Genomic DNA, 17570 nt, shown 5'->3' on the forward strand with positions numbered 1-17570 from the left:
ATTTTTACACAAATTAAGAAAAACAATTTTATATTTTAATATTATTGTTTTGTTATTTTAATAATATTAATTATATCTCTTTTTTTTTATTGGTCAACAATATAAATAATAATCATCAATTTTTGTGGAACAGAAAAAATTAAAACATCAAATTTTTAGGAAGAGAGAGAATATTATAAAATATGAGAATGCCAAAAAAAGGTTTTTTTTGGAGAAATGAAGGAAAGGAATGATTCCTGGATTCTACTAACGCGCACGTACTTTCTTAGAATCTTACTAGGGATTTGTAATAAAGAAAATTGATTGACGAAAAGTGAGAGAGGAAATGATAAACTGAAAACGACAGTAAAATTGTAAAGCAAAAACTATTCAATGGCTCATGGCTGCCTATATTTGACCAAAGAATAACTTCTACCGAATTCTTTCAATAGCGTGATCTCGTTGATTTGTAGTATTGAGCTAAAATTCAATAGCTATGCATGGTGCGCTTCAATATTGCTATTAACTTGTTCAAAATAAATTAGTGACATCTTTCCCTCAGTATTATTCAAATTATATGAAAGAATTTGAAGTCAAAGCTGAGACCAGACTTAGATGGAGACGGAGACTTGGGAGAAACCTTCTCTGAATCTTATGCACACATCTTTTTTCACCTTTTTCTTCATCATAATAAGTTTTGAAACATTGTATCCCCTCACCTTTATATTAATTAATTAATATATCATCTATCCCCTTTGTTTTGATATTTATTTACTCAAATTTAGTATAAATTGAATTTCCGATATCTATATTAATGTGTCTACATGCATGTACTGATAAATTATATATTGAAAATCATGGGAACATATCTACTACTACACACACACATTTGCATGAACTTCACGTCCTCGAATATCTTTTTCTTGTTGTTGTTTAATGTATAAATGATAAAAAAAATTGTGATTTAGTGGCAATATGATACTATAAAAAAAATGGTATTAGAAACTTAGAACAATCATTTGGGAAAATTCAAGTCGATTGTTTGCTAGGTCAACTATAATAAAATCAGTGTTCTAATGATGTAATCTAACAATCCAGGGACCAAATTGACCAAGTCTAAATTAAACATATGTAATGCGTCAATAAGTATTTTTGGAGGGTAAAAAATAAAGCTTTTTTGTTTGTTTTAGATTCTCAGAACGCAAGATATCAATGGAAAGAAGACTTCATGGTCCAGCTCTTAGACCACGTACCATGTACATAGTGTTGTAATACATCATGAAAAAGAATAAAAAAAAATGTAAACGTTTTAGTATTTTTTGAATTATATACAAGAAAATGTCGAACCAAAACTCATATCAATCTTTAAATTTCTAGTAATCAACCTAGATTGAAATCATAATGAGACAATACATATCATGTTCTCCAACTCTAGTGAAATTTTCAACTACTAAACCACCATAAATTTGTTATTCATTAGTACTTTTTACTCAATTTTCGATATATATGATCTATTGTAGATAAGTCTTTCATATTTTGTTATAGAATACTTTTTTGCCAAAACCCGGAGGTGAAGAATCAATTAATCAAAAACGGTTTATTTATTTATACATTGGTAAACTGATTTCTAAAAATATGTATATCTGAGTCCCTGAGTGATCTATACATAGGCTGCAGTTTTCATAAAAATTTCTTATCTATAGTTAAGCGTGCTGATTTGACAAAAAAAAAAAAAAAAAAAAAAATTAAGCGTGCTGGTATTCGTTGCAGTAGTTCAATTCCAAAAAGTGACATATGCGACAAATAATGTCAAACCGTACAACAATATATTAGGTAGAGAACTAAATTGTCAAACCGTTTATACTGTTTTTTTCATGACAATAACCACGTAGTACTTCCCTTTTCTAAAGCTAATTTATCTAATGAATTTCGTACTGTTCAAACTTTAAACTGTGAGTTCTGCATTATTATTTTTCAAATAACTAAAATGCATGCAAGACTAGTTCTAAAATCTTGAATTAATAGATAGATGAGTAAATGCATGCATGCATACGAAATTAATTCGACACATATACTAAAACTCATCAAATCTGACCTACTAATTAATCAACTCAAATAAATAGATTTCTTTAACATGAAAAATATCTGATTTTTTTCAAGAGGAATTCTGTGAAAGTAATGTATGTGTCTCCAATCTCTCAATGCAATTTACGAACTTCCATCACGCGTCTTTGTTCTTGATATTGGTTTCCAGCTGAAATTGAGAAAAATATAGTATAAAACAAATAAAGTAACTAGCAAATAAAATGAGCCGAAAAAAGTAAATTTCATGGGAGTAGTTAGACTTAATTTAGATGTGCAAAAAGAGAAGCCTTCGAAGTCATAAGCACAGCTCACAACGATCCACTTATTATTAACAACAAACATGAGAAGGGCCGACCATAAAATTAAAGATTAGTTGCAAAAGTACATTTAATTATCAGAAATAGGAACATGACAGGTCTTGTAATGTACCTCACGAACTCTTTTGACCTGTAAACAATGTATTAAAAGAGTATTGTCTAGGGAAGGAGATAGTAATAGTGTCTGCGAGCTAAGATTAGGAACATTGCCAATCTTTCTCAAACACTTTTTGCTGGATCCTGACATAACTTTCAACCCAATTCAGAATTTCAGTCTAATACAGATACTTTTTGCTGGATCCTCTTCAAAAAGAATGTTATATTCTATAGTATGTCACTTATCTTAAAATCTGGATGTGAAATATCTATTAGACTAGGTTATTGGTTAAGCATTCTGTTTAGTTGTTAAACATATTCATTCTGTTTAGCTAATTAAGTTAGTAATTATATACTTGTATATACGGAGATTTATTCAATTAGTAACAAGTAATTATCATTGACTTTTCATGTTCTAAATGTTAGGAATGTAAATTTGTCTCATATCATGTATAGTAAGTAAATTTTTGCTTATTATCATACCAGCAGACCCAGTTTCTACTTCGGTTGAATCCATAACTCGGTATTATCCAAACCGAACCAACCAGAAAAGGAAAAGAATGCTTGATCATTAACAAAAATTACAGAGAAAGCTACAGAATTTACTTGAAATCAAGAATGTGTGAAGAGTTTATCGTTTAAAAGGAATCTACCATAGATTATAAACAATACGAATGGTGCCTTCCTTCTCCTGTGGCTTTCATTGCTGAAACTACTGTACCAAACAAGTCCTTTGCCCTTTTTGTGTGGACCAGAGACCTCTGATAATTCGGTTACGTTCCGCTTAACCGGTTAAGGCTTCCAGCACGAAGGTGGTATGCCTTGCTTCTCAAACCATTCAGGCATGCGGAACCGATCATAAAGTGTCGGTCGTACATCGTCTTCCTCTGACAGTTGCTTCAGAAGCGGTAGAATAACATCCAAGAGCTTCAAAGTTTGATAATCCGATTAGATTCCAAGAGTTAATAATAATCTTAAGGGTTGAAAATTGTATGAGAAGAGTAACAACTAATAGAGACCTGAGTATCATTTGGCTGCCCTGCGGAAAATGCAATACATGGAATTCCATTTGATGGTTGCAACAAAAAGCTGAAAGGATTGTTGTCAACAATTACTGTCCTACACATATTCTTTGATGTGCTTAACAGATCCTTCACGTGATCTCGGTATTGCCTGATTAGGAACCACACACAATTTATAAGATCTCAGTAACCTTACCACAAACTAGTTTCTTAAAAACTAAAACAGAGCAACCCAATTCAGGATAACTTACGTGCTGACTGTTGAGGGTCGATAAAGTCGGTTGGTGAGCACTTTCCTGGTATCTATCCTATCCACAAGCGGCCTCGCATATCCTGCAGACATGAAGCATGAATTGTCAATGGTTAGGAAGTTGTGGTTATGTAGTTGAGCATTAATTTGAAAATAGAACATAATAACACTAATAAGTAAATCAAGAGACCTTCAAGACCAGCTGTAAACAGAATAAGATCTGCAAACTCGCTGAGTTGCTCTAGGAACTCGTGCAATCCAGGACGCTCAAACACCGTGACATAATTGATCTTAGGCTTCCCATCATATTCCTTAATAAAAAAGAGTGACTTATGTCATGATACAGAAAATCAACAAAGAGTGAATTAACTTGAGAAGAGCATGTTCTGAAAGAAACCTTGTCTGTTGATAAGCACTCCAGCTCAAACCACTTTAATCCGGCTTCAATTGCTTGATTGCGTAAAGCAGCGGGTAAACTCGACGTCTCATATGCACAAACTAACGTCTCATCCAAGTCTAGAACTACCTGCAAACACATCTTCAGTTCTCAGACTACTCTTAAAACTACCAATAGCTACTAGACTATTCTAATTGACTCCAGACACCATAAATCTGCAGGATACTCCTGAGACTCAGTAAGGTCACTAAGTTACAAATTAGTTTGCTAGACAATGAACCAAATTAAGAATCAAAGGCTCCTTAATCTAATAAAACAAGGCTTGCGACGTCAGTGATATATGAGGATACAGTCAAAACAATGTTTCACAAGTCAAACATACGTAAGCTATAAGACGAGTAACAATCAGGAAGATACACGATATTCAAAAGGCTATAAATCAAAGAATTCTCATTCCCAAACCCATATACGCTACTTTCAGTAACACCTAGCATTGCTTATCATGCATGATTATAAGAATGTCACAATGGGAAAAGCAATAAACTCATCAATAAAAGTAGTTCCATCAACAACAACTGCTACGTTAATGATCACCTTGTGAGCTTAACTAGAGACCTGACTACCAGATAACTAGATCAAACTCGAATTTCAAGTCCACTTTCCTATTGATTAAAAACACTTGTTTTGGTTAAGAATTATAAGCTTGAGCAGTAGAATTCTACCACAGGATAGTAATATATGTGTAGAATTGTCTATGCAGATGTTAGAAAGCAAACAAATTTCATCTATTTCGAGTCTTGTTCCTCCCTAATCAGACTTCCTTCACAGATTCTAAGTTCCACAGAGCAAATATCTTCAAGCAGCAATTTTCTTTTCAAAATCAAACTAATTCCAAAAAGACTTTGACTGATTCAACACATACCTTAAGCCTCTGAAAACGGCTGCGTGCACCATCGCTGCAGGAATCAGAAGTCGTCGTGGCTGCGATTTCAACGGTGGTGGGAGATTCGGAAGCCCTATCAAGCAACTCAATAGCCGGCAAAGGTTTAAAACCATCAGCGGAGGCTTTAGCAGAAGAAGAGAGAAGAGGATGATAACCAACGGCACGAAGGATCTGAAGAAAGATCTGATAGAAAAAAGCGAGCCAGTTCACCAAAGTCTTCCACACTTGAAACGAACGAGGAGAGTATACAACATCGGCCTGAGTCAACTCGGCCATAAGAGAGTCTCGGAGAAGAATGAAACCAAAATTTTCAGAATCTGAAAAAAGGTGAGATTTAGAAGAAGAAGAAGAAGAAGAGACTTGAGGAAGAAAAAGAAAGCAATCAAAAATGAATAAATTTGTAATTTAAAATGAATTAGAGAGAGAGAGAGAGAGAGAGAGAGAGAGAGAGAGAGAGAGAGAGAGAGAGAGAGAGAGAGAGAGAGAGAGAGAGAGAGAGAGAGAGAGAGAGAGAGGTGTTATTGTGAAGAAAGGAAGAAGCTATGGTGGCGATGGTTCGATGAAGTCTCTTTTTGAGAATGACATTTATGAATTTTGATCCTCACGCGCTCCACTTGTTGTATTTTGGAATATTTTTATTTTAGTTGTATGTTATTGAAATAAGATTTAAGGAATGATATTATTATTTTTGGGTAAAGAAAAGTAAATGAATGTTCAAAGGCTGCCAACTAGATGATGCCAAAAAGAATTAGGAAAATGTGGGGTTAAGACGATTTTGTTAGTATGATTTATTTATGGGCGTAATATACAATATCATTCCTTAAATCTGGCGGACAACGTTTTTAATCATAGCAAAAGTGACCAAACTATATCAAAGTCGTTGACATCTTTTCTAATTTAAAAAAAAAAAAAAAAAAAAAAAAATTTGAAGACCAATGTCTAGTGTCTCATTCTCCATATTCATTTTAACAAAATATTCAATATTTTCAAAAACTATTTGATTTCACATAACCGATTTAACATAAAAAAAGTTTATAAGATCCACTACTACATAGATTAATGGATGGTGCTCCTTTCACAAATGATTCTTCTTATGTAGTTTCTTTGGAGATTGTGTTTACATGATCTGAAAGACTTATAACTAGTTTTTTTAGTTGAATGTATTCGTTAAGAGTTACATTATAGATGAGAAAGTGTACATATCGTATATTCTCTGATTCTTCGTCATTCTTACCAGTTACATCTTTTCAAATCTTTTTCTCTTTGATGTGAGAAGCCACTTGCCCGTATAAACACTGATTAAGATACCGGCTGGATATATAGTGTAAGCGAACGCCGTAAAAGTCGTGTGAGAAAGTCGTACATCAGTATGGATATTTTGATTTTTGCTTTATACCTTTAATTACTTAAAATTAGGACGTAATTCGTGGAATTAATTTCTCACAATAGTCGTTAACATCTTTGTTAACCAACCACTAAATAAAATATTATCAATTAAAAAATAAATTTTATGCAAAAATTTTATATTGATAAGAATTAGGATAACATAATTTCATAATATAATTTCATTGTAATGTCCTAATATCAATGACGAATCATGTTAAGACGGAATCAAGAATTATTTAGTTATTTTTAATCAAAAACCATGACTAATAGCAAATATATAATTAAAGTGTATATAAGACCGTTTTTAATAGTTGTCTCTATTTTCACTTCAATGGTTCTTCAAAAATAGAGATCTCTATTTGGTAGAAGGAAAAATAGAGGAAAAAATATAAACCCCTATTTTTTATCTCTATATTTAGAGGAAAAAATAGAAATCTCTATAATAGTGATGAGAATAGATATGTGTTAGAGTGAAATAGAGGCAAAAATAGAGTTTAAGGAAAAAAATATGGATGAATTGGAGATACTAGTAAATAATGAATACTCTAAGCTTGGTTCATCATTTTTTTATAAGCTGCTCAAAGTTTCAAAGGTCACTCAAAGTCTCAAACCCACTTATATGTTTATTTTTATTTGCAAAAATATAAAATATATATTCGTTAACAGGAATGGGACGTGAAACACACGCGTCAGAAACATGAGTGTGGGAGTTAAAAAAGAAGAAGAAGGAAAATAGAGCCAATAGGAAAATACAGATTCTTTACTCATTCGTGTATTTTTGCATTTTACCTTTTCGACTAATAGGAAAATACATCTTTTTTAACCGGACTTTATCTCGGTTTGGTTTGATATTGGACTCGGTTCAACTCTCATTTTGATTATCTTTATTCATAATCATTAATCAGTCTATCTCTAAATCATTTCGCAATAATCTTCTCGACGATTCCAATTAGTGAAAACTTGACTCATTCAAACCATCCACGTAATCACAATGTTTTTGTTTTGTATTTGATCGTAAATGCATAATTAATTAATATGAACCACTCATTGCTAGGAGAAGTCGAGACACACGTCCACACACACACGAGCACATGCTAGCAACTTTAAATGGCCAGGTCGCTCTCTCTAATCCCAAAATCGACAATCATCAAGTGATATTAGAAGAAGACATATTTGTCTTATCTCTAATATTATACTATCAATTAACGATTTCGGATAAGTGTAACATAATTCATGCCCCGACTCACCTTTAGATTTGTCTCACATTAATTTTCAAGTGTTAGATATATTTGCGTGGTTCGGCTTCAACAATATACAATTATGGATAGAGGCAAGTATGTTTCAACAAACTAATGTTGCATGTACCTCTTAAATCTTAATAAAATTTACGAGTTTTCATCATCTGTCACTTTTTAATATTAAGAAATATACTCTAAAATAAGTATGAGGGATGCGAATTAGTCTCATTTCATTGATATAGACTTTTCGTTTATCTCCCTACTAGAGCCCAGTTTCTACTTCTATTTAATTTGTAACCAACCCAAAAGACCAAAAGAATAACAAATGCCTGACCATTGAAACGTTTTGGCCTGATAAATAGTTATGGGCTTTTAGGTTCTACTAGGCTCATGAATCTTTATGTATTTGATGGGCCATAACTTCAATTATACATAAAGCTCGATATATCTGTCAAATTTCTACTAACGATACATGCACTCTCTAAAATGTAACCATCAATTGAACATATATAACCTTAGTTTTAAAAATTTCACAACCATGGTTACTTTGATAATCTGAATCTGATAATGGCTAAACCAATTTTCTCCAACCATATTGATCTTGCATTTCAACTCTAACTATCACCTGAGACGATAAATTACGGTTGACACTCAAAGTACCGTGAATCCGATAGAAGTATGTCAGTAACAACAACAACGGGAGATCGAGAGCTGACTGATGGAACAGCAAGAGAAGGCAATGAAGAGGGTAGCAGGGGAGCTGAAGAAACATTTGAAAGGAACTGCGTCTTGATAGCTTCGATGGTATTTGGTACTCTCCATAATCTTAGCTTTGGTAATAGCTTTATTCGAATTGTACTTAATTTATCTTCTTGATTAGCCATTGGCCTATATGGAGCTTTTGTTTATATGCGTACAAAATTTCGTCGATTCGTTTGATATAAGTATTTTTGTCAACGTTTGATATAAGTTTATATGGCTAAAATCAACAGGATTTGATATAAAGTTTTTTTTTTGGTAGTAGAGTAGCCAGGGATTCTACGTGTTGATTATTGGTACGTACGAAGCATTGAAAAAAGTTATAATGGGTTGGCTGCATTTGCATGAGGTCAAAACTGATCGTATAACTAATTTAATGAAAAGGTGGAGTTGATCCGAAATGAATAAATAAAAAAATCATCATCTCAGATATGGAGGCCATTAAACATTCAACGCTGAGTACATAAATTTTATATAAACCACATATTTAATTATAAATAATTTCGTAGATACTAACCAATTGAAAAGAATGAGAGTAATCAAAGTCACTTGGAAAGATAACTCATTTCCCAAAAGCTCTTTATAGATTCAAGACCTTTAACCAAATTAAAGCTTCTGACTACAAGAGATGCACCAGCCAAAAACAGAGAATTCTTTACATATTAGCTAATTCTCTATAGAGAAAAGACAGCAAATCCAACAAAATTTGCCATAAACATAAAACATCAGTAATATTTTGAAAAAAATATATATATATATATATTAGTTTTAATCAAAACACACAATACTTGAACATGTAAACATTAAAAGAAAAAAACGCATCAAACCCATATCCTAAAACATAATATAAACATGCTCACATAACAAACACAATAAATATTACAGTACTTATAACAGATAAAAAGAAGCATTGTTCATTATTTATACAACAAGAACGCATAGTTCACTATTAACAAATCAAATGTACGCACTATCGAGGGGATTTAAGTTCGTCAATATGACATTTGCTACGTGGGCCTTGCGTACGAATGAATTGACGGTAACGATCGTATGTGGTGGAGGAGTAGAGAGCAGGTGAATCTACGGTCACTAGCTCCTTCAATGGCTCGATAGGAACATTGCCCTTTGGGTTGTAGAAAAATGCCAATGACAACCTCTCATTTTCAGGGTTCACGATCACTCTGTGTTCTACGCTTTTGTATATTGAATTGCTCAGCATCTAGCCAAAAACAAAATGTTCAACGTTCATTAAATATTCTATCAGTCCAAAATATAGTGAGATATTGAAAAAAGAACCCTGAAATATATGAAATCATTAATTCTTTTTATCAAGTTTGAACAACCATTAAGTTAGTTATACGGTTTATCTTTTAATAAAAACTCTGATAGTCCTTATATTAAACTGTTTGATTTAACAAAGCAAAGAATGTAATCATAGACGTGCAAAAATATCAAAACGAAGAAAGAAGAAGAAAATTAGTCTAGTTTGACTAAGTCTGCAAATTTGATTTTAGCACGTTCGAAACATGTTAATAGTTGTGAGAGCGTCTTAGTCGTTGAAATTGTTTTTTTCTGTTCCTTTGTTGGACCTTTTCTTTTTCCTTTAATAGAGGCACATGTCGAATTAAAGAACGGAAATGAATATCACGACGTGGCTTCACCGATACATTATTGGTTTCCTATCAACTTTATGTTTTCTTTCCAATTACGCATTAACTTTATTAAAAATGAACAAGAAAAAAGAAGAAGAAGAAGAAGAAGATGCATGCACGTGGTTTATCAAAATTAACAACTTCAATGAAAAAAAGAAGATCAAAATCAAGTCCCCTCCACGTGATATTTACTTTCTTTTGCTTATCATTGATATTTTTTAGTCAATAATGAAAAACCAATCTAGGAGTTATCATATATGGGAGTTCGATTTCAATTATGGTTAGGTAATGAAAGAAGTTTAAACAAACAACAAAAGTGTCCGACTTTTTCGTCTGAAGTTTAGTTTAAAGTTTTGAAGTTTTATATATATAAAAAAGTAATTGGTATATGGAAAATAAAACAGTCACCTGAATTTGGTCACCCATGTTAACGATGAAAGCATGAGGAGCTGGTTCGACTGTGATCCAAGCGTCGTCGGATCCACGGACCTGAAGACTGGCGACTTGTTCGTCCGGCAAGAGAATGGTCAAACCGCCGGGATCAGAGTGCGGAGAGATACCGAGAGTCAGCTCCGGTTGAGGGCATTTTGGGTAATAATTAACCCTTAAACATCCACCTGATTCCTCTTTACCACCAAATGCATTTTGAAGTCTGTCTTCTTGTAATCCCAAGTTTTTGGATAAGATTTTCATCAAGTTCTCGCATAGTTTCACCATTTCCTTGCAATAATCCTCCAATATTTCTCTAATAATTCAATAACGTGAAATTTCATTAAAATATTCGACTTTTGCTGTCTTATGATTAATTTGAAAACTTTAAAATATAAGCTCGATTGACAACTATAATATGTATCTTGCTTTATGAATTATAATCTACTAATAAAGTACGTCGGTTTTGTTTTCTACGATGATTATTTTACATAACAGTGAATAAAATTATTTTTAAGAATCTCATTTTTTTTTTTTATCAACCGATATTAATTTACACTCATACGAATCAATCCTGAGGGTGCATAAGTAAGCTTAGACAAGTTTAATTTTTAAAAAGTGGAGCCTTTTAGGTATCATAACTAATTAAGGAAGAAGAAATTTTGAAATTAAACATACCGGCAATGAAGAGGCAAGGAAGGCCACTTGGTGTAATCCTTCAAAGACGAAGGCTGGTAATGGAGATAATAGTAGTCGCTCCAATCAAGAATAGCACCCTTTTCTACGCCTAGTCGGCTTCCATATCCCTCGTAAGTTTTCGGCGAATTAGCATGCATATTTTTGAGTTCCATGGGGAGATTAAAGAATTCTCTCCATGTTGCTTTAGCTTGGTCCATGAGCTGAGGACTCATCCCGTGGTTCACCACTTGGAAAAATCCCAATTCTCTACAAGCCTTTGAGATTTCATCAAGCGTTTTGGCTTGTAGAGTTAGGTCGTCCGTGTATAGGCGACCTAAGTCAATGATGGGGATGGTGGTGGTCTGAGGGTTGTGTTTGTTGTGAGGGGTTATGTTTGGACGCTGAGATAGAGGCTTGACGTAGCGATTTGGTATGGCTCCGAGGTTGCTTTCAGATAAGGATTGGACACGGACTATAGGCTCAGGCCAGTCTTGGAAGATATTCATGGCGTTGGTTACTTTTAAAAGGCTCTAAGAGATGAAGGGGGAGGACGGGAGGTTGAGGATGAGTCTAGGAGTAATGAGCAAGTCATATAAATAGAGAAGAGAAAGCTACAGAGGGCATGCATAGGTTTTTTTTTTTTTTTTTTTTTTACTTATAAAATAATATGCGAAATTAACAATTTGTAGTGGTACACGTTTTTACAACAGTTGAAAAATCATCTTACTTGATATAGCCAGAGATCAAATCTCATCCATGCCAAAAAAATAAATAAAAAAATTGTCTGTTTTTTACATGACTATATATTAATGAAAAATATTGGCTCATAAAATGAAAACAACTAGATTTTAACCCGCGGTACACCGCGGGGACAATTTATTTTTTAAAGTTAGTATATATAAAAATTTGTAAATTGTATCTATCTATAAAATATTTTTATTTTATAGTTTACAATTGTTATTAAGTAACGTCCTGCCAAACTCGTCCCGCAAAACCCATCCTGCAAAAAAAACTATTTATTTTATTAATGTTGATCTTATTTATGAATCATTGTCTAAATATTTTAGTCGATGCGGGATGTTGAACCCACACATTTTTCGCCAATTGGTTAATATATGTTCATTTTTAAAATTTTGAATCACAAAATATGACGGAATTTTTTTTGAGATTTTTTAAACTATATATTATATAATGATGTTAAATTTTTTGATATATTAAACTTTTTATAAGTTTAAATATTAATAATGTTTTATAAAGTTTAAATATATAAATAATAATATTTAAAAAAATATATATTTTTTGCCTTTTAGGTAATGACATAATAACTCTAAAAGCAAAGATTTAGAAGATTTAAATCGTTAATTAAATATTTTTATTTCTAAATAATTAATGTCAATAGCATGACATTGTAAATAAGTTCAAATACAGAATTTATTTATTTAAACAAAAAACGTTTAGTAAGAATAATATTTATTTAAACAAAAAATTTTGTTTTAAAATATTGTTAACAAATACGTTTATGCTAATTTTAAGGGATTAATGTGAAGTTTGTTTGTTGATTGATAATGTGATTGACAATTTAAATTAAGTATTTAAAGTAAAATTAATTATTTTGGAAAACAATTAATGCTAATGGCATTGGGTTGTAAATAAGTCCAACTCTAGGATTTATTTGTTAAAATGGCTGCAAAAATGTATATATAGATTGTTTGCTAAATACTAATTCAACCCAGATTACTGAGTTTATAATTTTCAAGAAAATATATACTATATACTAATCAATTCAATTAGTGTGCATTAATATGCATATATAGCCTAAACATAAAGTTTTAATAAGAAAACACAAACGCAATGTTTTGAATAACAATGTATATATATAAACGACAAACGGGGAGATCTAATGGATAGATACTTAAAACCCTATCAATTTATAACCACAGAAAAATAAAAGCATCTAGATGAGGTCGACGTTAAATCTCGAGGCCAATTGTCGAGAGACATTTATTTAATTTCTCACGTTTTGTATTAGACTATTTTAAATAAGCAATGCCAACACCAACAAAAAAAAAAACCTGCATTTAAATACAGATTTTGGTGCAGTTTAATGAAATTCAAATTTCCCACTACATAAAAGATTGCAGATGTTGTTGTTGTTTATTTTTTAAGTTTCTATATATATATCAAAACAATAAACTTATATATATATTATTGACCGTACATATATTTTCACTTCATATACGTCTCATCATCTATACAATTCTTTCACTTTTTGAGCTTGCAACGTTGAGCTTGATTCCTCCCACCCAGTGGATCTTACTAATCCATAATATGCATTATGGGTCGATAGGTTGAGGTTGTAAAACTGTTTTTTTTATATAAAAAAAAAATTGTCACGTGATTTATCAAAGCAAAAAAATTTACAAAAACAAAAATCTAAATTCTGATTGGTATTTTTTTGCAGCAAATATGAAAGTGATATGAAAAAAATTCTACTGCAGCCCTAAAATCTGCATACTAATTATAATATATTCTAGTAAAGGTACGTAGAGTTTTAGCAGAATTGGTTGAAGAAATAATTTAAGTCCTCCACTTTATTGTACGTCCACATAAATTAGAGGAAAATTTGCAAATCAGTGACGGTCTAAAAAGGAAACAATTGAACAATGTGGCTAAGGGTAATATGAAAACTGCATGCGTATGCATTTCGGCGCCGTAACCAAATTCAGCACGACGTAATCTCATTTATATGCATTAAACTACAACATTCACTTGTATAGTTGTATGCCCCAAAACATTTAACCGACCCTACAGGCCACATCTTCATTTATATGCACTGCACTAGCCATCGGGATGTCGGCATGTGCCAATGTGAAAATTAAAGTCTTAACCAGAAAACATGACAAAAATATTCGATTCTAACTATTTATTATTGATCATTGCACAGTAGGGGGTTGGAGTTTTGGTATATACTGCTCCAATCTTCAGTTATGAGATCTCACTGGATGATCTCGTAACTTGTTTTGTTGGATAACCCTTGAGTAAAAAAATATTGTTTATCAGTGTCCCTTGTTAAAGACTAAAACGAATAGTGGATCATGTCGGAAAAGTCGATGACAGAAAGCAAAACAAATGGAAGCACCACAAAGACAAAGAAGATAGATCAGCAGTCATCAGTAGCCAATAGATATAAGCCACCTCACACTGACTGCACAGAAGTTCGTTTTGATTGGCCACTGATGCGTTTGCAGCCATGTGATATCGACTTGTAAGTTATCTGGATTTCGAACTAACGCATTACTGTTATGTTTTCATTAGAAAATTTATGAGATACCTGACATTTATGAAGTTTTTTAAACGACGTAAAAAGATAAATAATTATAAACCATAGATTAGTTTTATTTTGGTAAAAAAAAAACATACCATAGACTAGTTTGTGATTTTGGGTTATCTTTGGTGCCCAAATTACATAAAAGAATACGTTTTTAAAAAACAATGGAAGTACTGATATTTTAATGTGTTTTGGTTTGGTTTGAAATATATATATTTACTAGAGGATAGATTATATTAGATGCAGTTTTACAAACCCATATGAAATTTTACTAAGCCGGCGATATTAAATACTTCAAGAAACTAAGCCTACGGATAACATGAAATCGTAGGAAACCAAACCCAAAATAATGAGAAACAAACACCATAACTTCATATGCACAAATATGCCAAAACAAAGAAGGCTAACGACTGAACTGTAACATGGGAAATCAAAACTTATAAATAAGAATCTTGACAACAACACATGGAAAAGCGCCATTGGGTAAGGATTCCAAACTCAGATTTACGCAAAGTGTGAAATAATAAACATAAATTATTGATTTTAAATCGCACTTATAGAGATTAACTGGATAAAGTTTTACATATTAGGCGAAATTAGAAAAAAACAACAAATGATAAATTGGATAGAAGTCGAAAATACAAAGTGATTCTAGTTAAACGTTTATAGTACCAGTGAATTGCTACATGCCACCATTTTCTCAAACGAGTCTTTAAATTTAAAGAGACTAACTAAACCTAAAAATTGTCGATTAAAATTTGACTAGTAAATAAATAATTGAAGCTTCGCCATCTTACCAGCTCGAGACTCGCGACCTGCTTTGGATCAGTATTAGTTTAATTGCCTAAAGAAAAAAAAAATCTTCTAGAGTGTATTATAATAATCCGATATAGAATTATCGCACATGTCTATATTTTTTCCGGATAAAATCATTTTTATAATATATATATTGATTTTTCATGTTGACGAAACGAATCAAAAAGTAATAAAGAAAAAGATTAGCTTCGGAATTGCACCATTTGTATACGCAACTTCAAGACATGAAGTGAAGTATTGGGGAACTAATTTGACACGTGCCGTTAAATCTTGAGGAGCAAAATTGTTCAACACATTTTGATTACATGACGATTATCAAAGGGGAAAGACAATAAGCATATCGTTATCTCAATTTATTAATAGTGGGCGTCTTTTTTGGTTATTCGTATAGTAGTGGTTTTTGAGTCATTTTCGATAACTAGGTCAAGATTCAATATCCAAACTATATAAAATAAGACAATTTGGTTCTAATTTCCTAAGTCATTGCGTCATGTCGGCCAACTTCGTTTTATTGCTTTCATGTCTCTTCTTCTTTCTTGACATCCATGCTCTCTTTTTACATCAAGAGTTCACATACGACAAAAAATAAGGAGCAAGAGCTCGAATAATTTAAAAACTAGTCGATTACTGCTGCAACAACTTAACTTGTTGTCTAATATTTGGTCCTTATCAAACAGAGAGTTCAATTATTATTTTTACAAAAAGTTAGAAGGTTTGGATTCGAACTCGTCATACTGTAAAAGAAAGTATATGAATTTAACCACTTTATTACTACAACTGTTTTCCCTAATATGATGTCCCTAAATGCTTCCACAGAACTTTGATGCTTAAATTCTTTGCTTTAGAGGTTTTAGTCCAGGGCCAGACCTGCTTACAAGTTACACCTATGTGTTTATAACTGGTTATACTATACCAATCATAGTTTTAGGTTTCGATTAGTGTCATAAACATAATGATGTCGAATGAAGTTTTTGGACCATAGAAAAGATGATAGTTCATAGGAATTAAAAAAAGGAGGATAAAGTAAAATTAGAGAAGGAAGGCCACACCTGATTACAGAACAAATGGTACAATTCTCATCACCCAACAAAAATCAGAGCCTAGTATGCAGATCACGTACGATCAGTCCAAGTACAGATAAAGTGGACGCCTATAAAAACCTAGGGCTTCAATCACTAGCCCACAAATCTGTGGAAGAATCTTATACTGGGCCTTTTCTTTACTAAATAAAAAGTAATTTATAACGTTCTGGACTTTATTTGAGTATAGGTTTCTTTCTGCAGTTATTAAATTTACTGGGTTAAGAGTTCATACGTGTTATGTGCATTTCGCTTTAAAAAGTCTTAGCTCCTGAGATGATCGACAAATGAGTTGCGGCCAATATTGGGTCATTAGAAACTATTGGGCTATAACTTTGGGTCCATTGGGCCGAAGTAGCAGCTAGAAGCTAGTTTCTGTTTTCTCTAAAATTAGGCCTAATTCAGGTTACTCAAAAATCTAGAATAACCTTATATTACTGTAAAATTTGAGAAATCTGGTTGCATAATTCTTTATCATAGTTTCTGTAGAGAACAGAAGCCCACATGTTATATAAAACTAGGGGTTCAATGGTTACGACTTACGATGTACGTGGTTCTCAGGCGTGAGACCCAGCAAGAGCAAAGGAGATCGAAATTATTAGTTATTAGATGAAATTTAAAGTAATGAGTTTCAACTTCCCTTTACATTGGGAGGCATTTGTCTCCCGATCCATTACCAAAAAAAAAAAAAACTTCCCTTTACATTTTATCTTAACCTCCTTTTGAACTGTTGTTTAGTTAGACTCAAAACGGTGTAATCTATCAATTATTTTTCCATTATAATGACTGTACTTTATCCATTTAATTAGTCTTTTTTATTTACCCAAGTGGAAATAAGAAATAACCTAAAAAATTCGATTAGTGCATGGGGATACAGCAACTTTGAAAGGTCCAACAAAACTGACCTTTGTTGATCATATTGATATTCCGGTCATAATATTATTTGGTCTTTCTAAGGACATCTCAATCATATTAATTGTGTTTTTTTTTTGGCAGTCCAAAATTTGACTTAATGAAAAAACTCTTGTGGAAAAATCATAGAGGAAAACCCCAATAATTCGAAGATTTGCATTAGATAAATTAGAATAATGCTTTTGACCCCAAGATGCAGTATTT

General features: G+C 32.2%; 2 protein-coding genes across 3 annotated transcripts; both read right to left on the reverse strand.

Annotated features, from left to right (window-relative positions):
* Window positions 1-2891: 2891 nt before the first annotated feature.
* On the reverse strand, window positions 2892-5529 carry AT3G55960 (Haloacid dehalogenase-like hydrolase (HAD) superfamily protein). The gene is made up of 6 exons (NM_115454.3): window positions 5069-5529; window positions 4147-4275; window positions 3940-4060; window positions 3751-3832; window positions 3497-3650; window positions 2892-3404 (listed from the first exon to the last, which is right to left on the reverse strand). Exons 1-6 carry the CDS (start codon window positions 5363-5365, stop codon window positions 3270-3272), a joined length of 918 nt encoding a protein of 305 aa, NP_191155.1. The 5' UTR covers window positions 5366-5529; the 3' UTR covers window positions 2892-3269.
* A 3678-nt stretch (window positions 5530-9207) lies between these two features.
* On the reverse strand, window positions 9208-11883 carry JRG21 (jasmonate-regulated gene 21). 2 transcript variants are annotated; one of them, NM_115455.5, is made up of 3 exons: window positions 11232-11883; window positions 10533-10869; window positions 9208-9691 (listed from the first exon to the last, which is right to left on the reverse strand). In NM_115455.5, the coding sequence occupies exons 1-3, from the start codon at window positions 11735-11737 to the stop codon at window positions 9443-9445; spliced, it is 1092 nt and encodes a 363-aa protein (NP_191156.1). In that variant the 5' UTR covers window positions 11738-11883; the 3' UTR covers window positions 9208-9442. The 2 variants fall into 2 exon arrangements, with proteins under 2 accessions (NP_191156.1, NP_001325581.1); NM_001339761.1 differs by lacking the exon at window positions 9208-9691 and having other exon boundaries at window positions 9834-10869; window positions 11232-11797.
* Between the last annotated feature and the right edge of the window lie 5687 nt (window positions 11884-17570).

Source organism: Arabidopsis thaliana, chromosome 3, assembly GCF_000001735.4.
Source record: "Arabidopsis thaliana chromosome 3, partial sequence".
Taxonomy (NCBI): Eukaryota; Viridiplantae; Streptophyta; class Magnoliopsida; order Brassicales; family Brassicaceae; genus Arabidopsis; species Arabidopsis thaliana.

Coding starts and splice junctions, on each gene's coding strand:
- AT3G55960 (NM_115454.3), bottom strand. CDS start 5,365: ATGGCCGAGTTGACTCAGGCCGATGTTGTATACTCTCCTCGTTCGTTT. Junction 4,276..5,068: donor GCCGTTTTCAGAGGCTTAAG/GTATGTGTTGAA, acceptor ATGTGTTTGCAG/GTAGTTCTAGACTTGGATGA. Junction 3,651..3,750: donor CGACCCTCAACAGTCAGCAC/GTAAGTTATCCT, acceptor GTTCCTAATCAG/GCAATACCGAGATCACGTGA.
- JRG21 (NM_115455.5), bottom strand. CDS start 11,737: ATGAATATCTTCCAAGACTGGCCTGAGCCTATAGTCCGTGTCCAATCC. Junction 10,870..11,231: donor TCCTTGCCTCTTCATTGCCG/GTATGTTTAATT, acceptor TTGAATTATTAG/AGAAATATTGGAGGATTATT. Junction 9,692..10,532: donor ACATGGGTGACCAAATTCAG/GTGACTGTTTTA, acceptor GTTTTTGGCTAG/ATGCTGAGCAATTCAATATA.